This window comes from Poecilia formosa, unplaced genomic scaffold (assembly GCF_000485575.1).
Source record: "Poecilia formosa unplaced genomic scaffold, Poecilia_formosa-5.1.2 Scaffold80, whole genome shotgun sequence".
Taxonomy (NCBI): Eukaryota; Metazoa; Chordata; class Actinopteri; order Cyprinodontiformes; family Poeciliidae; genus Poecilia; species Poecilia formosa.
Genome location: NW_006800019.1, coordinates 1,409,987 through 1,437,452, shown reverse-complemented (window position 1 = coordinate 1,437,452; position 27,466 = coordinate 1,409,987). Strand labels below are relative to the sequence as shown.

Here is a 27,466-nt window from a genome sequence, read left to right as displayed (position 1 = left end):
CAATTAGAGTTGGGAGGATTTCATATTTTGTAAGTTTCTCTTTGCTCTTATTTTAACCCATATTTAGAAATGCCCTGATAAGAAATGTCTATGTAATTTCTGACCCCTGGGTTTGTAAAGCTTAAATCCATTTTTACAGATTTTGGCCAATCCTGATATTCCTTTAAGAACTATAATTAACAGCATTCAACAGCAGCACCCACTGTGTTTAAATGTCCTTACAAATGTGGCAACATTTTTGGGGAAATATAAAAGCCTTTCGAACATTGTTACAACAGAATCATTTCTGTGTGCTGAGATCCATCATTATTTATTAAATCCATCTGGTGAGTCTCCCTCCAGAAAAGCAACTCTTTACAAACTGAGTAACTTCTTCTATAGTTATTTTAAACTTTCCAAGAGCCTAAAGTGAAAGTAAATATGGCTTAAGACAACATTAGTCGTCTTGTCATAAGCCTGAATGAGGGGCAGACATGTTCCAACATGCTGAAAAAGTAACATTCAGACAGATTTTAAGGTCAATTCTGGTTGATGGCTTAATTTTCAGCTCCACAACAATATCACCATCCCACGACACGCTCATCAACATACATGAAACATACTGGACTGCAGCAGATGGACATCCTGTTGACTGTTTCATCCTTACAGCTGCAGTTCCTCTTCAAGACAAATAATCTCAGTTGTCTGTTTGTTGCATTAGAGACCAAAGGTTACACCCACCGCCTGCCCCTCCCTTCAGGTGGTGGCGTGCCTGTTTTCCCTACAGAGACGGCCACGTTTCCATGCGTATCACATGAGCGGCTGGCAGCTGTGTCCTGCAGCACTATATAGGCCACTTATCATCTGACCCCAGGGACCGCTCCCTCCTCTTCTCCCTGTCTGAAGGACTGCCGGCCGGCACCGCCCCGCCTCAGACGTTGCTACCTGCAGCATGCAGCGTTAGCTTCCCACCCCCCCACTACGCTTCACTCGATGCGACCCAAGCACGGACACAAATGCGCACACGTGTGCTCCCTTGCATACTTGAAGCTGATCCAACAGCACAGTTCCTCTTATATGCACAGTGGACTTGAATAATAATGATATGTAGGGATGTGAAGTCACCATCTTTGTGTAAATTCTGGTGATGTTTCCTGGTGTGAAAAAGCATCCATCTCAGTGGCCCTTTCTCCTCCCACCCCCTGGTTCTGTTTGTGTTGATGCAGCTGATTTGTCATCTCCAGCTGTGTTAAGCTGCTGCATCTTGTTTCAGGGCAAACTCTGGCAGACACCACACTGATGTCGACTTCATTTTTTCCTTTTTCTTTTCTTTTTTACTGGGTCGCCTGGCTCTGCTTTGATCCCCAAAGGCTTTACTAGTTCACACATTTAAAATCTCCTTTCTCCCATCCGACTGATCTCCCTTTAAATTTTTTTTTTCTTCCTCTGGGGAGCAAAATATCTGCGCACAAACATGTTCACTGAAGTGTCTTCACTTAGCACGTCGTCACAAAGGCAGATGAAGTAAAAAAAAAAAAAAAAAAAGCAGCTTCGGTGAAGGTCAAAATGTGCGTCAACACGAGGAGGAATACAAGGAAGAAGCTGCTTGTTTCAGAGGCGAGGCAGAAAAGAGGAGAGGCTGACTGCGAGAGATAAAGAGGGAGAAAAAGGGTCGACTACGAGTCGGAGCGCAGAGGATTAAAGGAAGCAGGGAGGGGGGGAAGAGAAGGTCACTTCTAATGGCTTCTTCCACGTAATTTCATAACGTCATGATTGTCTCTCTTTGGTTGAGCTAACACCATTAGCTACCTGCTGTATGGACACTAAACCATTCTGCCACAGTCAGTATCTCGCAAGTTACACACTGCAGGCAGGACTGCGCGGAGTGTCTGCCTCTGAGATTGCAGCGTGTGCTTTACAGTTCAGTCACTCCTTTGGTAGTAAGTGGGACCCCTGAGTGTCTCATCTGTCTTTGAGGATGAGTAGCGTGAGGATGTGGGGGTTTTGTATGCATCACATTTTTTTTTTTTAATGTTCTACATGACACTCAGGGTGTGCATGTAATTAGGGTATTTTGTGCTGCAGGCACAGAGTCTGACGATGCTGCTACTAATGAAGCAAATGACACCTACAAGCAAGAAGTGGCACAGCGTAAAAGAGAGGTTGTGTTCGCATGCATTTGTACAAACTCTACTTCTCGTTAGGAGAAGCGGAAAGTGTTTGATTTGTTCGCTTATTGGTTTTGACTTTTTGGGTTTGCTTTCTAGAAGCAGAGTCGTAGGAACTGAACACAAGGACGGCTGCAAAAGATGTGGCATCTCCCGAAGAAACGGCAACTTGAGCTAACAGAATTTAACCCAACACAAAAACAAGAGACTGTAAAACCTTTCAGAAAGCACCAGTTTGGTGTTTAGCTTTATTTAAAAGCTTTTTAATCAAGTACAATATTACTTAAACTCTTCGGTTTAAGCGCATCAAACATTAAACTGCACTTTTTCTATCGACATGGCAATGTTCCCCCGACTCTTTCAATACAATAGACTAAATAATTTTTATTTCTAGTTTAGATCGTAATGTTGCTATTAAAGGATCAGGATTGTTCAAATTTCTGTAATTTTTCTGAGTGACTTTTGTATTTAGCCTATTTTTTTTTGTGGTGTTTCTTTTTGATCTGTTCTTGCATAATTTCCTGAATATTTCCTGATCAGGTCAAACCAAAACAAAGAAGATAAAAAAGGTAAAACTGTATTTCATTTCACTGCAGTCTGTATGACACAGTATGTGTCACTAAAGAATGATGCCAGAACTCCTTCCAAAACATTTTTTTTAAAGAACGAAAATGTTTAGACATGTTAGAAACTATAAAATGTAGTCACCCCTTGAGATAAATTGTTCAAATACATGACTTCATAAAAAAAACAACATTATTTTAGATGATTTTAACTACTTGACTGCATAGCCAGGAGAAAAAAAGTCATATTTTTGAATCTCCCTCCTCGGTTCTCATTGTTAAAAACCTTTGATCCCAACACTTTGACAATACTGTTTGTGTGTTTACGGCGCTTTAAAAATAAATTAGACCCGAGTTGTTTTTCTTGCTGGTTTACATCCATTTTATGTATTCTGGTCAAATGTTTTAGTGTTCTGCATTAGCTCTGCACTGGGATCATGCTTGCTGTCAGTTTGTGCTTCCTTCAGTTTGATTACAGGTGAAATGAAATGGAAAAAAGCCAAACACGTCATGTTCCCTTTTATCCTTCCCATCATGTTAAAGTACATAATTTGATTAGATCTCTCAAACAAACCATGCTTTCTTGTTTTTTCTACTTTGTTATAAATATGGCAAAAAAAGAGAAAAACTGCAAAGATTTAATTAAGTATTTGTTTTTCAGTTAGATTGCAGATGAATGGCCACATTAATGGAAAATAACAAGGCTCATGATGTTCCCATCATGAGCCCATACCGTCCTGATCAAACCAAACACACCCATACACACACATGCTCTGCTTTATTTACTTTTTGCGTACTGGGTCTTGGAAACCATTGAGCCTTTATTTCCTGTAAATGAGTGACTGACAGTCAGACGACTATAAACACATTACCTTATCAGATGTGGACGAAAGTGAGCAGCAGCAGCAAACATGTTGTTAGCAGAGAGAGCTGGAGGCAGCACTCCATCTGCAAGACCGGCTCCATTAGCTGACAAGAGAGATTAGCTGACCTGCTGACACACATGCTGATCTTTACTGATACACATGGTCTCTCTCTCTCTCACACACACACACACACACACAGAGAGAGAGAGAGAACCTGATACACTGTTACATTGGTGCAACACCCTGATTTGACCATCACAAAGCTTTTACTGGTCACAGATCTCCTTTCTAAATATTTCCCTTCTTTCATGTCGGCCATTAACATTTTCCTCGTGTCCTTGTTGTTACAAACCACCTCCATCTCTCTCCTTTTTGTTTTTTGTGCACTTTCGATTAATTTTTTAGACTTTTTGTTGTTGCTGTCCCTCTGGTGTTGCCCTTCTTTCTCTTCATTGGTCATTCTTTTTTCTCTTTCCTTTCTCTCCATCACTTTCAGTAATGAGTTCAGTCCTTTCTTCTTGAATTATTCACCACTTTTTCGTCTAACATACCTATTGTTTCTTAAGGGGGAAAAACATTAATAAATAAATCAAATCATGTTTTTTTTTTTTTTTTTTTTGTCTTCTCTTTTTCCCGGTTCTGTGAGTTTATTGGTGTGGAGAGAGAGAATATGAGATGCCTTCTGTGGATATTGTGGATTTTGTAATTTAAATTTGAGTTGGATGGCCATGTAAATTATGCATGCTTATAAATGCTTAAAAAAACACGTTCAGCTTCCAGTGCTACACGTTGGGTTAAGTAGGTGTAAACAGGCATAAAGGCTGTGTTTTCAGTGATGCATAAATGGGCGTGAAGCTGCCTTCAAGGTGTTGGCCTGTCAGTCGGTTTGCAGCAGCAGAGTGCGTACGTGTGGGCGCATATGTAAGCGATACCGCAAAACCCCCGTTAGTGACCATATGTGTGAATAAACTGAATCTGTATGTACAAGAGTAAGAGGGAAGATAGTGGGGGTGGAGTGGGGGGGATGTACCGTGTGGAGACGTTGTTGTCATGGCAACCAGGATGTAAAAGGGAGTGGGTGATTGCCCTTATGGCTCTTTTGCCAACCTTTATTTTCTCCATGTTTGAGCCACCCTGCTATTAGCCCTTAACCCCTGTCCAAACAAACGGGGCAGTGGCCGCTCACTGGGGAGGGCGTGGGCTTTGGGAAACGAGGGGACAACACCACGAGGCGTGCTTTCACATTAGCGCGTTTGGCCCCGGTAGGCGTAGCAACGTGTCTAACCGCCGAGTTTATGCTAATAGCGTTTATTGATAAATGTGCTGTCTGTGTAGCCTGATTCCCGATAAGCTCTAGCTCCACGCTGTTTCCTTTTTGTCCTCCTCCTTGCTGGGCAATTTCCATTTTCAGCTACATGCCAACTTGGCCCTTTAAATAAAGAGTATCACCGTCAAAGGGCGGGGATGCTAGAATCCTGTTGTGTGTCACGCTGCAAAAGCCTCGTTTCCATTACAGTTGCAAATATTGAATTAAGCAGCCGGTGTTGTCTATTGACTGAGCTGGAGTGCTGCCGCAGCAGTTTATTAGAGTGATGGAGAGAACATGGGGCTGATGCAGAAAGGAGAGGAGGTGGGGAGCTATGAGATTTATTGTTGTTGGGAAATGAGAAAAGCTCTTAGTATCAAACACCGAGAGGGCTGAGAGAGTCAAAGACTGATGAAAAGGTGACAGGAAAATTGGTTTGTCATCTCCTCAGATGGCTCCCATTTTGGGACTACTTTTAGACAAATGTGCACAAAATTAAAATGCAGTAATCTTCGCTGAGGTGAATGATACAGTGCCTTGTAAAGTAGCACCCCCTCCCCCCCCAGATTTGTTCAGAATCTGTCTTGTTTCGATCAAAAACTGCATTGAATCCGTTTCCCCTTCCCTGCTGAAGAGGAGCATGCCCACAGCATAATGCCACCAGCACCGTGTCTCACTGTGGTAACGATTTGTTCTGTCAAACATTGTGTACCACAAGTAGGCAGCAGCAACAGCCTGCAGAACTGCAGGCACTCGAGCCGAATAACTCAGTGAAAATGAGGCATGTCACATTTCTGAGACCTCCACAGAACAAATGTATTTATAGAGTTTGATTTACACCTTTGTGGACTCTATGTAGGCATGTTTTGTGTTTGATAGGTTATGCTAAATTTAATATAGGGGTATTGGAGTAAATTGCTGTGAGTCAAAATGACTACCACACTTTATTTGCACTCACTGCGGCTGCAATGTGACAAAATGTGAAAACGTCCATGGGGGTGTGACATTTATTTATTTATTTTTTTGTTTATTTCTTTTTGCGAGACACTTTGACATATAAAAATAAAAAAAAAAAAAAAAAAAAAAAAAAAGCTGCGGGTGTTATTTCATATGATTTGTGGTACTTTTTCTGCCGTAGCGACAAAGTGGGCCTGAGACTCGTCTCACTGTAACAGAGTCATGCATTAAGTATGACTCTGCCAGAGAGGAGGGTGAATGTGAGAGAACCAGACAGCTACTCCAAAGACAGAGGAGCGGACGGTCAGCAACAGCCGTTTGAGGCTGAACCACATGAATGAATGGGAAGAAAATCAATTATGAATCTGGGCGAATTCAGAGCAAATAGTGCTGACAGGAAGAGGATTTTTATGAATAATTCACTCTGCAAGGATCACGACCCCCTATTGACATGAGCTTGTATTCCAAACATAATTTCTTTTTCTTTGACACTTACTTCTACTTCTTTACTTATTTTTTTTTAGTAAGTATTGTGTTTATTATGGTTTAAATCATTCCATCCCTTCAATATCTCTCCACTCGTCTCCTTTTCATCTTGTATTTCTTCAGACAAACCCTCGGGGTACAACTCGAGGGTAAAGGGGGGCATGTGTTCATTTATTTTTTTCTCCCCCTCTCCTTCTGTCCTGCATCCTCTCCTCCTTACACATCTTCACAGCTGGAGGTAGTTAATATTTAAAGGCAAGGCGTGACGGGACGCGCAGGACGTCGGAGCACACGTGCACACACATGCTCGCCCTGTAAATCCAGTCTCATTTGATCACAAGTGTGCCGAGGAGGGCTTTCAAAACCTACATTTGCATAATTTGCAACGGGGAGACAAAATATACTGGGCTACATTCATCGGCGTCCGAGGACGTGCGCTGATATGAATCAAACAGTGCGTACGTGTGGGTGGGTTGGCACGGCGAGGATCAGATAACGTGTGAAACTCAAGACTTGATTGGACTCTTGAGGTTTGATCTTGTGTTTCTGCTCAGACGAGAGGGCCTGCGAAGGACCCAGTGTGCTCGGCAACACCCAGCATGTCAATTTCACGTTAATGAAGACATTTTGTTGCGGAAAGACGGGAGCAAGTGGGCGGCAGAGAAAGCGCGCTCTGCAGTGTTGCAAATCAAAACCGTGCGAACAATTTTTAAGATTTGTGAAATTATTTTAATGATTCTCTGCAAAAAAAAAAAAAAGAAGTAAATTCCTATTTAAAAACAATCCCACGAGACTGTTTGATGCTTGTATATTGACGTCATTTCTTCAATAAATGGTAAATGAAAATTGTAAATGAGCAAAATTACCATTGTTCTGTCAGTCTGGATTGTGTTGGATCTGTATAAAATGTGAAGGACACAAAACTTAGTAGTTAATCTTTGATAATGACAGCAGCAGCGACTGTAATGCGGAACGTCAGATACACTAGAATTTGTAGAATTTGATGTGAAAAAGGCCTCAGAGCCTGACTTCATAAATTATTGAAGCATCTGGGAAATTGACTTGGTCCATTTAGCTTGTGTGATACATGAACCATTGGCAGCTAATCTTCTTTCACTCTGGGTTCCTTGTGAAGAAGAAGAAGAAGAAGAAGAGCCACAACCTCACATCTCAACACGTCTGCCTTCGCTTCACACTCTTCCAGTGGCTGAACAATCTTCTGATGGCACCGTTTGACGTTCCAGCGGTGCTAATAGTTTTAAAAAGCACTTAAAAGCACCGTCAGGTCACCGGAGCCCCAGCTGCATGCAGCCGTCCCACGCCTGACCTTTGACCCAGTCCAATGAAGCAGGTAACAGTGCTGAGATTGGATCATTGACGGCAGCGCAGCAGTCGCTCGGATAGAGAGAAGTCGGGGCAGCTGCTTCGATGTCGGTGTCTCGCCCCTGTGATAATGGAGCAACCTTCTGGCTTCATGCCGCGCATGCAGCTCAGAAGTTGTCTGCGCGCGTGTGTGTATGTGTGTGTGTGTGTGTGTATGTGTCTCGGGTCGCATCAGTCTGGGCAATCAGCGTGTTTGGGTTGTCCTTGTTACATAGCAACGCTCTTTCACGTCGCAGTCATTTATTTCTTCCTCCCAGGCCATTATAGTGTTCTCCTTTACTGCTCCTTCTCAGCACTGCAGGAAGACTGTCTCAGGCAATGTCTGCCCCCCCTGACTGAAGACCACTGAACCATGCTCTTTTATCTGTGTGACAGAGGTGTGTGTGCCTGCCTGCCCTCCTTCCTTTGAGACTGGGTGTTCATTGAATGCAAGCTTCTTTGTTTGTGTTTGTCTACAAGTGTTTAGATCTGAGATTTGTTGCACATTTCAGTTCCAGTTTTGGTAAAGATCTGACCTGATTATATCAGTTTTTCATCTGATTCTGCCTCAAGGTGCTTAACATATCTACTACCACTGGTATCGGTGATTTATTATCTATAGGTAGAACAGAGGCGAAGTCACACGGTGTGTGTGACAGAGCTGTTAAAACAAAGATGAAATTATCAAGGAGATGACATTTTAAACTTCCGCTCTATATTGAGAGTTTTATATGGACGGTTAGCATGTTTAGCGGGGTTAGCATCACTAACTGTAAACAGCAGTCTCTGTGTGTGTTCGCTTGAGAATGTGGAAAAAAGTAATATGTACCCTTTTTTCTGAAATGAACATCATGCTGTCAACATTTCCAAATCCATCATGTTCCGTGACAGACAGAGGCTGGAAGCTCGGAGGAAGAAAACGGCACATTTCCTGTAATTTGTCCAAACCTCCTGTTATCGTTTGAAGTCAGCTCCTAGATTGCACCTTCAAAAACTGAGCAAAACATCGATGTTCTGCTGTTTGTAACCTAAAAACGTTAGCTGTGACACAATCAATAATCCTAAAGTACCCAATGGCAAAGCAGCTTTGGCTCGCGTGTCAGTCTTTGCTTAGAAAAACAAATACAAAACAGAGATAAAATCACAGAATCATACAATCTCACATTTTCTCCACAATCTGAATTTAATTTTCAAAACTGTCACATGCGTTAGAGCAGCCTGTGTGCAACCCTCCACTAATATGTCATGTCATGCCAGCGCCTGTTTGTTCTTTAATTTAATCTGATTTGTCTTTTAAATATGAGAGAGATAGTTTCCACCAAACTGTTGGTTGGAGATTTTCTAAAGATGAAAGATGCCTGTGTCGGCTTGAAAACGTTTGAGAGGAACTCCTTGGTTTTAGTGTGTTGCCAGAAAAGCAAAGGAAAGAAGATATTTCTTCCTCCCTTCTTGTTTGCATCAAATTTCACTTTGTCATCTAGGTTTTACTCAAAATGCTTTTATAAGTTATAATTTTGCACTAATTTTAATATCGTCTCCTGAGTTTTTTGGTAATATTTTCCCTGATTACAGACACCACTCGACTTCTCTGTGCGTCTCTCTGTGCAGCTTGAGCAACTTGAGTCTCCTCAGTGACGCGTGATTGGCAGGACGACAGTCGCTATGCTGCTAATCATTAAAAGGCATCTTACTTTGCTCCACTCAGCGTTACCTCACTGTCTCTTTGGAGAGGGCTAACAGGCAAGTTCGCACCTTAAATCAGATTAATCCTGGAGTTAAACCCAAACTAGCTCTGCTGCGTTTGTCTGCCTCTAAAGGCATTTAGGAGAGGCTGATTTAAGACTAATTGGCTGCTTGTCTCCAAAGAACAACGGCTAAAGAGGCTTTAGTCTGATGGAGAGACTGGGAGAGAAGAAGAGGACAAAGGAAAAAGTGAATGACGCCCTCTAATTGTAGGATCTCACATCGTGTGTGTATGTGGACTGGAAGGATGAGATAAGTGTCACGTTTGTTGCCTTCCTCTCCTCCCGTAGCCTCACCTCGTCTCTCCTCTCCTGTTCTCCGCAACAACCTCTCCATCCACTTTTTGTCAGTCCTAAAGTCCTCCTCCCACCTACTCTCCCCTCCCTCCGTCTCGTCTCTGCGTACAATTATTCTGAAAGGCAGGCGAGTGAGTGTAATGCCTCATTTAATCCTAAAGCTGTTAGTTTAAACTGCCTTATTAGGGGTTTAGCTCCTGTTTGTCCTTTAATTTAATCTGATTTGTCTCCCCTGTTATAGAAGAATCCCACATTTCTCATTCTCTTTCTCCTTTACTTTCTCCCCTGAGTGACAAATAAAATATCAACAGTAATTACTGTGGCAGCCATTACCCACTCGATGAAAGAAAATGAAAGATAATCACCACTCTCCCACCTTCTTCCCACCCTCCGTGCTCTCTCGTCGTCTTCACCTCTTCTCTCTCACACCTTCTCTCTCTCTCCCTCTCTTCTCTCTCTCAAGGTCACCCCTCTCTCAAATGCTGTGGCGGTGCCAAAAAAACGGTGGTAATTTGAGCCAAAAATCCCCTCCACTCAGCCTGCGGGGCTGTCAAACAGTCCCTCTCTACCCTCCACTTTCTTTTGTCTCGCATGCGCGCGTCTTAATCACGGTGTGGCATAACAGCTCGCCGTGTGTGATGCCGAGCAGTGTAAACAATCAGCAGGCTCGCTCCACGTGGTGCCGCAGGGAAGGATAGCCGGCTTGCGGCCCCGGTTCCAACCGTACAGATGGAGTATGGATAGAGACCCAGGAGGAGAGGCTCGCCTCTCTTCCTGTGACTGATAGCATCTTTATCACATCTTTCTCACGGCGCTGCCACCCAGACATGTCACTCTCCTCCCGTGACGATGCGACGCGGCTCTTATCGCTCGACCTCTCGTCAACGGTTTGTGCGTCCGCCCTGTGGAATATCAGATTTTGGCGCTTCCTGCATTTCCCTGCGTGCTGGGAGCCTCTTGTTGTGGTATTCTCTCCATCTGTCCCACTGAATGACCTCTTCACATGGTTCACTGGTCATGTAATCAGAAGAGGTATGAAGGCTTTTTTTTGTGTGTGTGTGTGTGTGTGTGTGTCCTAGAACATGGACAGGTTTGGGACACTCGTCGGTGACGGTTTTATTGGGATGTTGAGGAATTCTGAAGGGATGTTTTGGTAAAAGCAGTGAAAACTTTTTTTTTATCAACTCTCCCGGTGTCTTCATACCAGATTAGATAATCAACCATTTAAAGTGATTTCTGTGTTTTAATTTCATCAGGTGATTTGATCTTGCACATTTTCCAACAGTCAACGGACCCAGACTAGGATCAGAATACAAAATAAATAAATAATAAAAAGAAAATTTGGTTTAAAACAAATTTCTCACAAAATAATATGCAACAAAATTCAACTATATGTGAGATTTGATCATTTTAGTGACTCTCTCCATAATTCGTTAATGCTCATCATACACAACGATGGAGAAAGATAACTTACTAAAGTATGATTTGTATTAAAGTACCAAATGGATGACAAAAATGGCCACATGTAGGTTTAAAAAGGGCTTAGCAGTTGGCTAAAGGCTAATTAACTCTAAAACATTTATGCACACAGGAAACTGAAACTGAGATTTGTTATTTAAAAATGATTTTGTTGTATGAAACTGAAACCAAAGCATGCTTCCGGCCAGGCAAATGCTTTAATGACCCTGCTTGTAAAACCTTTAAAAAACAATTCTCAAATAGAAGAGGGGAAAATTCCTCCACTAGCATTTATTACAAATTCTTCATGATCGATGGTGCCGACGAGGGTCACACAGCCAGTTATTGAGTTTAGTGCGCAACATTTACAGATAGGGTCAAGTTGGTTTGGATTTGTTCACCTTAACAAGTGAAATAACTATTTAAAACTCCTTTTATTTTCTAAATTAACATTTGTTTGACCTGAAACGTTAAAGTGAGGGAATAAAAAAAGAAAAGAAACCAAAAATAGCCAATCACAAAGTGGTCAAATGTTTTTCTTACAGCACTGAATGTAAACTCCAGGAACCCAGGAGGAAAAACGAATTAAACAAGATAAACATGCTTTCAAGCTTACCATGGATGAGTAAAGTAATCATGAAACAGAAAGTGAGTAAATACAAGAATCTGCCTTAAAAAGATAAACCTAAAATGATCCAAAACTGAAAACTGTTGCAACAAAGCGGCTAAAGTTCTCCATTTCTGGCGGCGACGCTCATCGGCTTCTGCATAAATAACCACCCATTGGAAACATCTGAAGGGTCATATTGTTCAGATGAGATGATTGCTTCGTCTGTGTTCATGTGGATTTTAATGCAGGTGAAACATTAACTTCTTAACCTTGCTTTAAAGACAAGGTGGAATTAAAACTATCCCTTAATAACTCTGCGTCTCAGTCTGACCACATGCTGCAGGGTCATTTTCTCTCATTCTAACACATGGCCCCCTCTCTGCCCTGCCCTCTTTTTTTCTCTTCTTCTTCTTCTTCTCCCTCCCCCCACTCTACCCCTTCTTATCTGTTTCAGCGTGCAGACAGTTTTCCTGCAGGAGGGCGTGGCACTGATTTAAAGCCCAAACAGGAGAAGACAGAAGGCCAGCAGGACCGGAGACATATGAAGCCAAGCCAAGACCTCTAGCAAGTGAAGCACATCCTGACACCTGCTCACCTCCGGCGTGCGCGTGGTTGCCTCTGTGAGCTTTGCACTGTGAGCAGGTGGGACATTGATGGCACTGTGAGCGATGCCTCACATGCAGCGACAGCAGGTTTGCAGTAGGGGGCAGAGCTCCTCCCACCTCCTCCCCCGTGTCCTGGCCCTCCTTTCCCTCGCGGTCCTGCCCAGCCGTGCAGCCATCGAAATGCCCTCCAACTGTGAGTACTGATTGATATCATAACATCCAGAACAATAGTCTGCTAATGCTGGAACGAGATTAGCTCGTCGTGTTAATTGCATTGTTGATTCGTCAACGCACACCAGTAATGATCTTTAATCGTGACTAATTAGAGTAGATGAACTATGTGAACATGTTTCCTCCTCAGTAACTTCAGTATTTAGAAGAAAAAGAAAAACAAAAAAAAAGCTCTGAATACTACTTTCAGGGGCATCTCTGCTTAGCGCTCGTCTGGACCAGTGGCGTGTGTAATTACTCTGTAATTGATCCCTTCATACCGCATTGATTAGTCCCTCTATTGATCTGGTTTCCTTGGTGAAACCTGTTTGAAGGGAATTAAATCAACAACTTAGTTACACAACTAAAATCCAGCGAGCATTTTTCATCCCCTTCCCCATCCCCTCATCCTATTTCTTCCACCGTCTTGATGTAATATGTGGGCATTAAAATTACAGTTGAGCTCCGGGCCCGGAGGGAAATTGATCTTCATCTCCTCTGCCGCCATTGCTGCTCCTGCTGCTGGCCAACCCACCAAATATTATTTCCCCTGCTGCTCTTGTTTTTTTTTTTTTTTCCCTTCCCCGCTTTTTATCAGTACAAGTCCCAATCCTTCACCACCTACACACACTTTGAAATGGTGAGAACACAAACAAAGCGAGTGCGAGTCCTCACCTGAACAGAGCCGAGCCGAGCCCACATGCACCCTTCAAAAAAAAAAAAAAGATGATGAAATGCGGTGATTTTTGTCATCTAATTCCCAAAGGAACAAGGTGACACAGAGGTGAGGAGGCCAAAGACGATGAAGGGATGATGATGAGGAGGGGAAAAAAGGGGGATGGAGGTGGGTCAAACGTAGGAATGGGAAAGGTCAAGGTTTCTCCTGCCTTTCAATTAGGGAACCTCTAACATGTCGATTAGAGTTACTGAGGCAGCGATCATGATCAATACAGGAGACGGGCCTGAGGGAAGCTGATAGGGTTATCTATCTATCTGTCTATCTGTCTATCAATCTATCTGTCTATATATCTTTCTATCTTTCTATCTATCTGTCTATCTGTCTGTCTGACCAAAATATGTCCTCTCTTTTCTTTCACTCTGCCCATCTCTGCGGACGGACAAACTGCACAGGGGACAGTAAGTGCTTTTAACTCTCTTGCTGTTTGTCCTGTATGTACCGCCAAAGTTCATGGTAAACACTTTCATTATGCCAGAGATGCTATTTTCCATCCTGCTGACAGCGGTGCACTTAAATGAATCTGGCATCAGGGCGCGCATTAGCCGTGTTAATGCTCGTGTGCCGATCCACGTGAGGCTAGCTTCGGGAAAAAAACAAAACAAAAAAAAACTCGAGCCTGTTTGAGTTTTTGGGGGTTGTGCTTTAGTCTCGTTGGCTCTCAATAGGTAGTTTCCCTCTAGGAGCAAGCAGGAGAAAGTTTGAGGAGCTGGCAGCAGGGCTGTCAGATCAAAGGCTTGAAGAAGGAGAGGAGTTAAAGCACAAAGCAGCAACTTCACTCCTCCTCCTCTTTCTCTTCTGCCAATAGTGGAGCAATGCCGACAGACTTCACTTCAATTTGATCAGCTAGGAAAATGGGATTATTTTCTCCATGAGTGGGAATTCTTTCATTAAATTCTCACAGTCTTCCCATTTGTCTCTTTCTGAATTTAGCCTGTTTGTTTTATTTGTTTATCTGCTCTGCCGTTTGTTTTCCTTTTGGGCTTTCTATTCTCTCCCAGCTCTCTGACTTCGGTGTCTTTTCCTTTCCCTGCTACGTCTGTTTACCTACTGCTCACTGGAATCACCCTTCCTTAAAACCTGCGTCTTTTCCTTTAAAGTCAAGCTGAAAATGACCCCCACTATCAAGCACTCACTTTTATTTAGCTGGAAAAAAGAAAAAAAAAATATTTCTTTGAAAATATATAAACCAAAATTGATGTCATAGTTTTTCTTTGTCGCTTTGGGTGCATTTCTCACATCAGTATTAGCATTTGCACAACACTTAGCGGATTTCTGTGGCTTTCTCAAAATCAATAGTTTTCCTGTTTCTCAAGAAGCAAGAATTTGTGTCAATAAAAGTGTCCGTGTCATCTAAATAAAAGGTTTGTGACCAAGATTATCAAAAGGCTTTGTCATGCTTTCATCGTGAAAATTCACTCTGTATTATAATGCAGAGACAGAGTTTGACATCATTTGACACCATTTTCACAGCCACCGACACCGAATACGTTTGTTTCACATTTTTACTGCAGTTCTAACTTGCTGTAAAATTAAAGTAGCTGCAAATACACATTTTGCTGTAAATTCCAAATGACTGCAAAATTGACATTTAAATTTACAATTAAAATCTTTCAACACTTTAATATATACTGTCAGACAGATTAGACCAACTTTTTTGAATTTTACAGCTTAGTAAGATACTTCCCATATTTCGGAGGTCCTGGGTAACAACCTGTGGTAATTGCAGTTTCTATAATGAGGCCTAGGTTTGCACAACCACTATATATGTATAGTCAAATCAGAGGAAGGTACAGTAAAGCTAAGTAAAAGTTTAGACTTTCTGGATTAATGTGCATTCCTTCAAATTATAAAATATTTTTTGGAACACCTTTGTAGCCTGTTTTATGCTTCTTATCCACAGAATTAACAATTTCTGCAGATCCTGTGTGCATTTTCACAGGTGCAGGTTGCTGAATCAGACTAAAAAGAACAAACTTACCGAATATACAAAAACCCCCTTTAGCTCAGTGATCAGTTTCTCAGTTTTTATTTAGCAAACACAGACTCTACCTCTGTCTTAATCAGAGTCTCTAATGAACACATTTTTTTTCATTATCCCTGTTCCCTCTCCCCACAGGCTCTTCGCTTTCTTAGTCCCACGGGGAAAACGCTGTGCCATATATCCTCTTTTCCATTAACTCTCCTCCCTACATTACGCATCAATTTCCTCTCATTGAAAACACATTTTCTCTCCTTACTCTCTTGCTCCTGCTCTTTTTTTTCTTGGCCCATATTTCATCTCTTTGTGTGTTTCAGAGCTTTGTCAAATGATATTGACTCAATATACTAATTGGCATCTGTTAAGCAGAGAGTGGCTAGTATCTGGTCAGTCTTTACTGTGTGTGAAAACTCTCCAGTCCCTTTTTTTTGTTTTTTTTTTCTGTTCGTGTACCGAACGAGACGGCCCGTTTGAACTAACTCTTGTCTTGGTCCATGCAGACAAAAGGCCTCCTCAGATCACCACAGACCCGGAGTCTGTCACAGTTTTTAGCACCGAGGACCTCTTCATGAAGTGTGAAGCCTCTGGCGTCCCAATGCCCAGGTTAGTCTGCACAACCAGATCCATGCAAACACATAAACAAGGTGGGTCTGTGGTGCTTTGCAGAAGGATTCATGCTTCTTGAACTTTTTGATGTTTTACTTCATAATACAATCAACAGCCTCAATTTTATTGTGACAGACTATTGCAAAGAAGTGTGGAATTGAAAAGCAGCAAGAAAAAATACATGTTTTTTTTTATTTCAGTAAATATCTTTGTAGTGAGTAAATATCTAAAAAAAAAAGAAAAAAAAAGTGGCTTGCCCTTGTATTCAACCACTCTTCAGGTAATTTGAGTTTCAACCATGTCATTGTAGCTTTTGTGTTTAAAGTCCCTGTAGTGCAGGAAGTTGAATCTCCAGCCCAGTCTCAAATCCTTTTCTGCTTCCAGCAGTTTTTTTTCTTCCAGGATATCCCTGTATTTACCTTCCTCTGTCTACCAAGAACATTTGACCTGCTGCCACCACCATGTTTCAGAGAGGGCATACGGTGTTCAGAGTTTGTACTTTTATCACATTTTACATGTCGACCAAAATCCTGGATCACCAGAGATGAGAAAAAAGCTCTATTGGGGAGGGAGACATTTATTAAAGAGCATACTAAAGTTACTTACATCAAGATTAAAGTCAGCAAAAGTGTGAACGAGAAGAAGCTGGAGGTCAAGAATCTGCTGAACAATATAATTTATGTTTTTGTCAGAAAAGAAGATAATAGATTTTGATCGTAGATTGATGGAAGCAGTATCTACAGGTGGACCCTTTACACATTAGGTGATTTCTTTTATTAAACTAAATTTTATTTAGGGGTGTTAGAGTAAAGGCAGCTAAATATAAATGTGTGCATTTCTAAAAATTCTCAAAACCATCTTTTTTATTTCCAAAGCAAATTATGTGTCGCTTCTTATGGGCCAATACAAATGCATTTAATGTGACAAAACATAAAAAAAATAAATAATAAATGTTTAAGCGGTATTAGTTTTTTCGGTAGACACTGTAAGCCTGATGGCATAATAACTGCAGAGCAGCTCCGCTGATCTTTTCAGGAAGCCGAGAACAGTGACCTTCCCTCTCCTTGTTCGGCTGACATCTACATATTAGCATTACACGAAAGCACTGCTTCTCCCAATCAGAGTTCTTGTTTCAGCAGAGGATAAATGTCATTAAGCCCTCGGGCGATCTCCTCTCTCGGAGTGTCTGAGCTGCTCTGAAGTGGAAAACTGCTCCCATCGCCGAGGAAAAAAGAGATGAATGTCGCAATTACACACAGCGCAGGCCTCTGAGCTCCACTGGGGCATCCCGTGTACGTTTCACAGAAATCCATTTGTGCCCTCAATTCCACTGACGTCTTCTGTGCATAAATGACTGCTTTCTGAGACTTGAACACGACCGTGCGACTTTGATGCTTAAATGATCGTCATTTCACTGTCTCTTTCTCCTTCTGCTTCAGTTTCAGATGGACTAAGGATGGAAAGCCATTTGACCCAAGTACTGACACAGAGCTTAATGTTACGAAAAGCTTCGGTTCGTTCGCCTTCTCCACGCTCAGTAAAACTATGGACACCCTGAAGCCGTACCAAGGCAAATATGTCTGCTATGCCACCAACGAGCTCGGGACGGCTGTGTCGAAGGAAGTCGTCCTCAAAACTGATGGTAAGAAGTTCCTTTAAAAATTACTCAAATCATGGGAAATATATTTAGAAATTCAGAATTTAGCTTCGCCATTGTAGATTTATGAAGTTGATTTTCAAAGCTCAGAGTACAATCAGAGGATTATCTTCCTTTTGCGCAGAGGTCAGTCTGTCACTCAGAGCACACACACCAGAACCAGACTTTAAAAAAAAAAAATCTCCACTTGACTGATGTTTTAAAATGACAACTAAACATTGTAAATGAAGGGTGCCCAAGGTGTGGCCCTGGGACCATTTGCAGACCCTGAAATGGTCCTGCAGCTCAAGAATGATGCAATCTCTCCTCACCGCAGTAAACAGGAAAATATGCAACACAAAAGTAAAATGAGGCAAAACCATTTATAAAAGTAGGCCAACCATTTCAAGTGTTCACAAAGACAGAGAGCTCCTTATCCCATTCTTAAAGCTGAGCATAGACAAAAATGTTCTCCAGATCAGCAATCTACCCCCACTACTCAATAGTAAAAGAATACTATACAGGCAAACATACGACACCCCTGTGTTTTTTAGATCTAAATTGATTTATGTGTCTCATTTCATCGTGTTATATGTTTAGTGTATTGTTGGACAAGGTACAGTTGTCGGTTCTCAGATTGTATTTGACATCTGATAACAATCAGCCTCGCTGGGAGGGTCTGCTCCGACTGATGGTTGGATTCAGAAGGAGAGTCCAGGTCATGGAAGTGTGGCCCAGGTTTGATTTGGGCCATCAAGTTGCTGAGGAGGTCAGTGAGGTTTGGTTTTCTAGGCCACATTTGTTTTACGGATCTGGGAGACAACAGTGTATGTCAATGCATCTGGTGGGGAGTTGCTGATGGGAGTATGACGTGTCCGGATGCTTCTAGAGGGCATTCCAGTCCTTGCACGCACAAAGCAAATGACGTGTCTCCATTCTGCGAGCTGGACTCTGCCTACTGTTTCTGATCCTGGTTGCAATGTTTCTGTCGTAAGAGGAGGAGGTCTGGTTTGGGAATCTTACCGTCTCCTCGTTCCTTTTATGAAGTGATGAGGTTTTGCTGCTGCTGTCTACAGTTCATGACCTTTTGTTTTCTGGATAGCCAAATGACAGAGTGGTGTCTGATTTTTTTTTTTTTTCTTTCCTTCTGGTCTCTTTACTGCTGTGGCTCAGGATGTAAGGAAGTATCGGATAATTCATTTTTGAAATAGGTGTGTTGTTATCAGCGTGTGGCCCTTTGACTCCTGTAACTTTACCGATTTGTCTTTCTATAAAACAAAAATAGCCCACTCCCCGAGCTATATTGTAATCACATTCAGGGACGCAATTATCAACACGCAGATGCAGACAAGCCCTGAGCCAACGAGGACCTCTGAACATCCATCCACCTGCCTGACTGGCTCTCTCCTGGGCGACCTCCTTCCTTCACAGTTTCCCTGACAACGGTTTCCTGAGAAACACTCTTGAGTTGATGTCATGTGATGCGCTCTTCAGTGGCTCCTGTGGGGTTATGAACACTGAGCAGAAAGGAGAGAGAGATGGAGATCACACACGCATGACTCACATATCTCACTGTGGTGTGTCTTAAAGGCAAAAAAAAAAAAAGAAGAAGAAGAAAACACGACCTGCTGTCTTCTCTGAGGATTCTGTTATGGAAATTCAGAAATAAGACTCCCTCATCGGTATTTGTCTAAGATGACGTGTGATGAGGATTGCCTCAGGAAATCTTCTCTGTGGGTTGCTGTTTGCTTACCACCTGTTTTCCACACAAACTCACCTCTGTGTATTTATTCCTTGTTTACCTCGGTGCAGCCCCCCCTACGCAGCAGAAGCAGAAGGAGAAGGCGGTTACTGCGAAGTTTGATGAGGGGAGCAGCATCGTGCTGAAGTGCAACCCCCCTCAGAGCTCCATGGAGCCCATCATTCACTGGATGGATCAGAGTGAGTTCGTTATCTCCCATTTTATTACACATGCCGGACTAAAAGGGACTCTTACTGTGCATGCTCATCGTTTGCAGTCCTTTCATATCTGTGAAAAATGCATAATGAATTTCAAAAGGCATTTCTAAAAGATGTCGGAGTGCATTGCAAAGTTAGAAGGATAAGTTCTCAACACCACTTCGTCACTTATCTCGCAATATTTTTACGCTCCCTTTTACGAAAACAAGCCTTTTAAGCGTCTCAGGTTATTAGATTACCTCACGCTGTCTCAGATATACTGTGTCTTTCAATTGTTTTGTTCTTTTTCCTTTTCTTCAGAGATGCACCATATCAAGCTGAGTGAGCGGGTTGTGGTCGGAAAGGACGGCAACCTTTACTTTGCTCATTTGACAATGGATGACAGCAGGGACGACTACACCTGCAACGTCCAGTACATGGTGACACGCACCATTCTGGCCCAGGAGCCCATCACTCTGAAGGTTTACCCCTGTGAGTATCGAGGTTGACTCCAGCAGAGGTGGAGGAGAGCTAAGCTGAAGCTGTGAGGCCGAAACATGTCTTGAAACTTGCGGCTAATTTAATAAAGGGATCAAACCAACAAGACCAGAGGTTTGAATATCATACTTAGGATCTAAATATATGAATTTGACTAAGTTTTTGTTTTTGTTTTTTTTCTTTTTCAGGCTTCTTATAGCATTTTATCATTTGCTTTTTCGGTTAAACTTGCTTGAATGGCCAGTCCTGGTCATGCTGGGTTTTTTTTTTTTTTTAAATGTCTTCCACTTGTTGACCAATTTCCACACAGTGGAGAGGCTTAATTCAAATTATTTTGAGACCTCTTTAAATCCCCTATCAGACTCATAAGTTTCTTCAAGCTCATATCTAAGCTCTGATCTCACTGTGGCATTCATTCTCACTTCAGCAGTCGGGACAAAACAACATTAAATGTTTAATGTTTAAACAAGTCAAACCTTCAGATGATATCTTCATCAATATGGTACTTCCTAGTTTTGAGTGAGAAGTGGCTGCAACTGCTTTTTTCTTTTTAAACAGTGCTTATATTTTCTGAGTGGATATACCATTTTTCTCTCCTTTAGTGGTTTTTATATGCTTCAAGTGGACATTTGCAGTTTGTTATGTGTTGAGCCAAAATGTGGTGGCATGATTTCCTGACCAAAGCCATCGGCTAAACCTGCTGGGCGTCCCACGATCAGCAGGGAGTCGATACCTTCTTAGCCCAGTTGTAATGAGATGCAGCTCACACCGAGAGGCCGCTGCAAGCATCTGTGGCTCAACTAGAGGTCAGAAAGATGAACATGTGTTAACATGAGACCCCTGTTTGTAAATCTGCATCTGTTGCTGTTGTGGGGGGGACTTGTCCGGCTCGCTCTCGGGACCCCGTTTCTCCCTGCAAGGGCGTGTCAGCAGAACTGAAGAGGCTGCAGCGTCAGCAGAACAGCTATCTGAAAATTGCCTATCCATATGCATGAGTCTTTCTCTTTGTCTAACTGCATTTCCACTTCTCTTTGTCCAGCCAATTCGGTAGTGCGGAACCGTAGACCACAAATGATGAGGCCTGCTGAAGGCGAAAGCTCGTACCAGGCCCTCAGGGGCCAGACGATAGAACTTGAGTGCATTGTTCAAGGCCTGTAAGTATCTTCATATATGCCTGGAAACATATGCACCTTTGCCTCCATTAAAGAGAAAAATAAAGCTGCTCTTTAAAATCAATCTTTACTGCCAATGATCCCATTTTTCCACCCTCCTCTTGACTCCATTTGCTCTTGTGTCTCGTCCTTCCGTCTCTTTCATACCGTGGATACCTCCTTTTCTGCTGGGTGTTTACGCTTTTCTTCTGCTTTTCCTTTCTCTGTTTCATATCTTCCTCTTTCCATGTCCGTCTTTACATTCGGCCTTTAACAACATGTGTCTTGACTCTCCGCTTCTTCAGTCCAACTCCTAAAATTACGTGGCTGAAGAAGGAAGGTGAGCTGGATGAATCCCGGACATTCAAAGAGATGTTTGACCGACGCTTGCGCCTCAGCAATATCTCTGAAAGTGACAGCGGCGAGTACCAGTGCATAGCCAACAACACACAAGGGAATGCCAGACACACGTACCATCTGAAAGTAGAAGGTGTGTCTCACTCTCTGCTTCTCCACAGACACACAGTCCAGAGACTGCAGAGCTTTGGTGTTGATATTTGGCAGGTGTATCTAAATAAATTAAAACCTTACAGAAAAGTAATACACTACACAGTGATATAATTAAATATCAGCGCAAAATTCAAATATTCTGAGACACTTAGTTCTGGAGTTTCATTTGTTGTGATCTGTAATTATTAAAAGTAACAGAAATATGCACTCTGCATGTTAGTCTGTGTGACCTTTATGTATTTCTTTATTTGTTTTACCAATTTGGTTTTTTTTTTTTGTTAGGACAAATTCTCCAAACTACAATGCTTTAGTTTAACCTCGCATGCTCCATATATGTCCTCTGCAGCCGCTCCATACTGGAAAGTGATCCCAGAGAGTCTGATCTACGCTCCGGGTGAAATGGTAAGGCTAGACTGTGAAGCAGAGGGTACGCCCTCTCCGACCATCAGCTGGACCAGGAACGGAGAGGAGATCTCAGGTCAGAGGAGACATCCCACTGAACCATTTCCAGCAAACAACTTCCCGCATTTTAGATGTACTGAGATGTGTGACTGCTTAACAGGAACTGACTCCAGACATACTGTGATAGCGAAAAATGCATCATTGATCCTAAATACTGTCGACTTTGAAGACACAGCTGTCTACCAGTGCCGGGCCTCCAACAAATACGGCACCATCCTCACCAACACCTACGTGTACATCATCGGTGGGTGTTCTTTTTTTTTCTTTACTTATTGGTAGTTCAATCTGTATAAATTGTGTGCATTTCTAGAGGAACAAACCTGTGATAACTGAGAAGAAAAATACACATAAACAGTGCTGTCAAAAATGTTTAAATTGGTTTTTGCTTTTTATTGTCATGCTTAAGGTTACAAATTGTTAAAAATCAAATATTAGATAGATTAAACCATAGTAAACACCATTTCAAATGACAACAGTTTCAATATGAACATCAGGGGGCAGGAAAACCCCCCCAAAACAATCCAAACCCACTTACCATGTATTTGTATTTCAACATCATAAAACAATATGAAAAAAAATAGAGAAGGAAATAAATCACAAGTGATGATAAATTTAAAGAAATTAAAATGACGATATTAAGCTTAACATTCAACATAATGGGGGCTGGTGGTGCATGGAAATAGGGCAAATAATAATTAATAGTGAAATATATAATATATACCTAAAAATCAGTATAAAAATAAATTGAGAAGTAAATATTAAAGAACTGATTAAATGAGCAGTAAGGTAAACAATTTAATTGTAAATTTCAATTAAAATGTACAAATACATTCTTATAGTTTGAAATTAAACATATATTTTGATTTATGAAATACCATAATAAGTCTTGTAAACTCTTTAATTTGTGCTGCGTTACTTTACTGAAACATGTATTCCTTTATGCACTTGTTTACAGATGCATTTTGGCAGGTTTGGTCCTCCATAGTCATGACTCTGTGTTCTTTCAGAACTGCCTCCGCAGATCATTACAGATGACCGGAAAGTGTACGCCGTCACTGAAGGCCAGAGTGCTTCGCTGGACTGTGAGACCTTTGGGTCTCCTAAACCTAAAGTCATATGGTGAAGCGAATTCCTCACTAATTTATTTTAAATTTTCCAGTGACGTTTGGCGGGTTTTTTAATCTCATTTTGCAGCGTTGATGTTATTGCGTAGGCAGCTCTTCATATGCATAAATTAGCAGCCAAATGTTGTTACATCTGGACTGTGACTGTGAAATCTGTTAGCTAGGCAGATGTCCAACCTGGCTTTGTTTTTTTTATGTAAAACAGGCAAAGTGGTGTTTAAACTGGTGAATTCATTGGAGTCGCTGAAAGGCCTAATTTTGTACTCAGCTTGCCAGTTTTCTGATGTGTTCAGGGAGCGAGGGGCATCGTACCTTCTGGATGATCCCAGACTTCAGCCACTTCCCGATGGAAGGCTTCAGATCATTAATGTCAGCCATGACGACGAAGGTCCATACACCTGCTCTGTTCAAAACTCCAACTTGTCAATCATTGCCGAGCTGGAGGTGTTCAGTAAGTCAGACACACGGTGCAAGTCATGCAACTTCAACCTCCTGCAGATTGACTCAGCTTACTTTTGTCATTTCTTCACATTCCCTTCCAGACAGGACAGTGATCCTGACACCACCTAGGAACCAGAAGGTGCAGCCTGGAAACACAGCAATCTTTACATGTGTGGGCCTTTACGATACCAGACTGAGGATTCCTCAAATCCAGTGGAGAAAGAACAACCAGAAACTGATGGAATCCCCCAGTGATGAAAAGTGAGACTTTAAATCTACCCGTTAGAACCCAGGATCATTTAGGATTTGACCGATTTTCACATTTACAAGCCTTTCTGTCTTCTGCTAGGTTTGCACTGTGCTTTGAATAGTGTAACTTTGGATACTTGCAGAAGTATCCAAAATTTAAACAAGGAGGCACCACATATCTCAGGGGTAGAGCAGACTCACACAGACAACAGTCTTCAATGCACTTATCCCCTGGTCATTTGCAGCATGTCTTCTTCCTCTCAAGCTGCTGTTAAATAAAGACCACTAGAAAACCTTAAAAAACATCTAAATTATGTTGCTGTAGTTACAGGAAAGCTATTTGCAGTACAGTAATTGTTGAAATTATCTGTGAAACATGACTAAATTATTCTGCCACTAATCCATTTTTTCCATTTATTACTATCTAATAAAATAGGTAATTATAAGTATTTTTAGAGGAAATCTCAATAATTCATGGATTGTAGCAATTTTAGCCATTACTGGGGATCCACTGCATTACAAAAACAAGCTTTTCTTTTTGTTTGTTTCCATTTTTTTTTGAGTCATGCTGGTTTTGTAGCTCTAAACAAGTTTTGTTTAGCTGGAGTTAAGGATGGATATATTGGCTCTTGGGGTTATAAAGGTTGCTGACCTCAGCATGGGCAATACAGATTCTGCAGCAAGATGTGAAAGAGTATATACTCACAGATGCTCGCTGTCCAGCATGACTGGGCTGGAACTATTTTAAAATGAATGGTGGGCAAATGATTTCATTCTGTAAATGTGCAAAGCTTGCAGCTGTAATTGCAACCAAAAGCCTTCTACGAAGCATTTACTCAGGGTTGCTGCAAACAAATGAACACAGCACAAATTTTTACTAGGGGAGGGAAATAAAAAACAAAAACAAAACACTTTTTTCTGTTAACTCTAACTCTAACTCTTTTGTTAGTCTCATATAAAAATCATAAAACAATTCTGTGGTTTGTGGTTGAAGGGTAACAGCCTGAAAAACTTGTGACTTTTACAAAAAATAAAAAAAGTTTTTTTTTTTTTTTTTTTTATTTATTTTTTCACCCTGTTGTCATGTTGTGTTATTATGTTGTGACTCTGTTAATCTATTGATGTTTTCCCTCTTCTCCCTGCTCTCTTATTTCCTTTTGCCGTCTTCCGAAATCCACCAATCAGCGATCGGAGGCGTGTGTTGTGTCTTTGCGTTGTCCTTCTGTTTTTTGTTTTTGCTATACTAATGGCAGAGAAACAAGTTGTCGTTACAGAAAAATTGCTTATCCGCCATTATTGGTGGTCATGCTAACTAGCCTGAACGTTCATGCAGGTTAAGCTAGCTGCAGAGCAGTGGACAGAAGGGGGCGAGGTCAGGGAGGATGAGAAACATCACATGGAAAGGTGATTGACAGCACTGAGACCTGCCTCCTGGCTCTTACGGGTTATTTCTAGTCAGCACTGGGATTACTTTCAAAATTATCTGCCTCATACCATATTATCACGACAAAGTGACGGTTTGAACGAATATGTGAAGAAAAAACCTTTAGGGGAGAGAAACATAAGCATAACAATAATGATTGATGCATTTTCCCAGATACACATTCGATGGGGCAGAATTCATAATCGCTAATGTGGAACAAGACGATGAGGGCGTTTACACCTGTGAGATCATCTCTTCTCTGGACAAGGTCGAAGCCAGCGCCACGCTCACTTTATGTGGTAAGACTGCAAAACCGGCAGTGTCTTCAGCTGAAGATTTCACTGGCAAAGACCTAAAGACAGTAGCTATATTTCATATAAATTTTTCATTTAACTTTTATTTAACAAGGGTAGAAAGTTGAGATGTAAAAAAAATCTCATTTACAAGAGTGTCATGGGCTAGACAGCAATTTTAAAAACTAGATTTATGCAGATACATTGTTTACACTATTATTGGTGTTTCCCTCAGATCGTCCAGACCCTCCAAGCCTCCTCCAGATCTCTGACCCCAGGCATCGTGGAATCTCTCTCAGCTGGACTCCTGGAGATGACCACAAGAGCGCTGTTCTAGGTTTAGCACCAACACAAAAACATCAGCTCTGTTTTTCCACTTAGACATTCATTCCTTTTGAGACTTAATCCATGTCGTCAGCCATCTTTCTCTAATCTTTACTGTTGCATTAACGTGAAACTACCAGTTTACTCCAGCCTGTTTTAATGACTTGCTCCACGAGATGGTAGAAATCAGATACTGATGCACTCAGAGTCTCCCGTCACTGAGAAGTTTTCCCTGACCGTCTGTGTCTCCACAGAGTATGTCATAGAGTTTGAAGACCAAGATTTGAAGGAGAGGGGCTGGGAAGAGCTGAAGAGAGTCGGAGGCAACCAGGAGCACGTTGTCCTCTCCCTCTGGCCTTACATGTCCTACCGTTTTCGGGTCATCGCCATCAATGAGGTGGGAAAGAGTGACCCTAGCAAACCCTCTGAAGTCCACAACACGCCAGCTGAAGGTAACATGTCGCGATTTCTGTTGAAAAAATGTGAAGATCAGATGTTTTTATTTTTTTATGATGTGGAGTACTTTGAACAGCACTTGTTGCCGAAATGTGTTATACAAATAATCGTGACTGGTTAAATCCAAACTCTACCTAATTTTTTGTGTTTATCCACAACACAGCTCCAGACAACAACCCAAAGAATGTCAGGAGTGAGTCCATAAAACCAAATACTCTCCTCATCACCTGGGAGGTACAACTAATACCTGAGTTTGCTGGTATTTAAAAAAAAAAAAGAAAAAAAAAAGAAATCCTCAAAAAAGGTCTTGTTTGATGCCCTCTATTTATTTTCTTGCAGAAAATGGACAAACGTCATTTCAATGGAGCTAAATTCGAGTACAAGGTGCTGTGGAGACGATCAGTGGGCAGTGGACCTAAGTGGCACGAGAGGAAAACAACCGAGCCTCCGGTCATCGTTGATGATGTTGGCAATTTCTCTGCTTTTGAAATAAAAGTCCAGGCCATCAATGCAATTGATGCTGGACCGGAGCCAGACCCTGTTATTGGCTACTCAGGGGAGGATGGTAAATTGAATAAAAGATACATTTCACTGACAGAGCCCTGAAAAAAGCTTCTCATGTTTTGTTAGGACTACATGCACGAAGCTGAATGTGTATTTTTGGAATTTTGTTTAGCAGACCCCCACAAAGTGGTGCATGATTGTGAATCGAAAGGAAAAGTATTTTAACGCTGAAGAACAAAAAAATCGTGGTGCGTGTTTGCATTCATCTGCTTTCACGCCAGTGCCCCCAAATAAACAATTAAGGGGCACTGGCCCTTAATTGTTTATTGTTTAAATCTTGAGTGATTTAAACTCAAGATTAAATCACTTGAGTTTGATTTAATCTTAGTATAAATCCGACTGTGAAGTCCTAAGAAGTTTATTAGAGAACACGAGTACCAAGAAAAGCAACAACAAGGCGCCTAAAACAGAGTTAGGTAAGAAAACTGTTTCCCAAGCTTTGATGTTTCGGTTGTATCACCTGAA

General features: G+C 41.7%; 1 protein-coding gene across 1 annotated transcript in view; it reads left to right on the top strand.

Moving 5' to 3' along the window:
- The window catches only part of l1cama (L1 cell adhesion molecule, paralog a), a 48,790-nt gene that overhangs the window by 14,209 nt on the left and 7,115 nt on the right, over positions 1-27,466 (top strand). Inside the window, exons 2-19 of the mRNA XM_007556630.2 lie at positions 12,249-12,592; positions 13,741-13,746; positions 15,827-15,929; positions 17,372-17,574; positions 19,381-19,509; positions 19,828-19,998; positions 21,044-21,158; positions 21,461-21,645; positions 22,012-22,143; positions 22,228-22,371; positions 23,135-23,246; positions 23,545-23,702; positions 23,794-23,953; positions 25,539-25,663; positions 25,893-25,994; positions 26,236-26,433; positions 26,601-26,671; positions 26,777-27,002. Coding sequence (XP_007556692.1) covers positions 12,463-12,592; positions 13,741-13,746; positions 15,827-15,929; positions 17,372-17,574; positions 19,381-19,509; positions 19,828-19,998; positions 21,044-21,158; positions 21,461-21,645; positions 22,012-22,143; positions 22,228-22,371; positions 23,135-23,246; positions 23,545-23,702; positions 23,794-23,953; positions 25,539-25,663; positions 25,893-25,994; positions 26,236-26,433; positions 26,601-26,671; positions 26,777-27,002 — 2,470 coding nt within the window. The 5' untranslated portion in view covers positions 12,249-12,462. The remainder of the gene's footprint in view (positions 1-12,248; positions 12,593-13,740; positions 13,747-15,826; positions 15,930-17,371; positions 17,575-19,380; positions 19,510-19,827; positions 19,999-21,043; positions 21,159-21,460; positions 21,646-22,011; positions 22,144-22,227; positions 22,372-23,134; positions 23,247-23,544; positions 23,703-23,793; positions 23,954-25,538; positions 25,664-25,892; positions 25,995-26,235; positions 26,434-26,600; positions 26,672-26,776; positions 27,003-27,466) is intronic.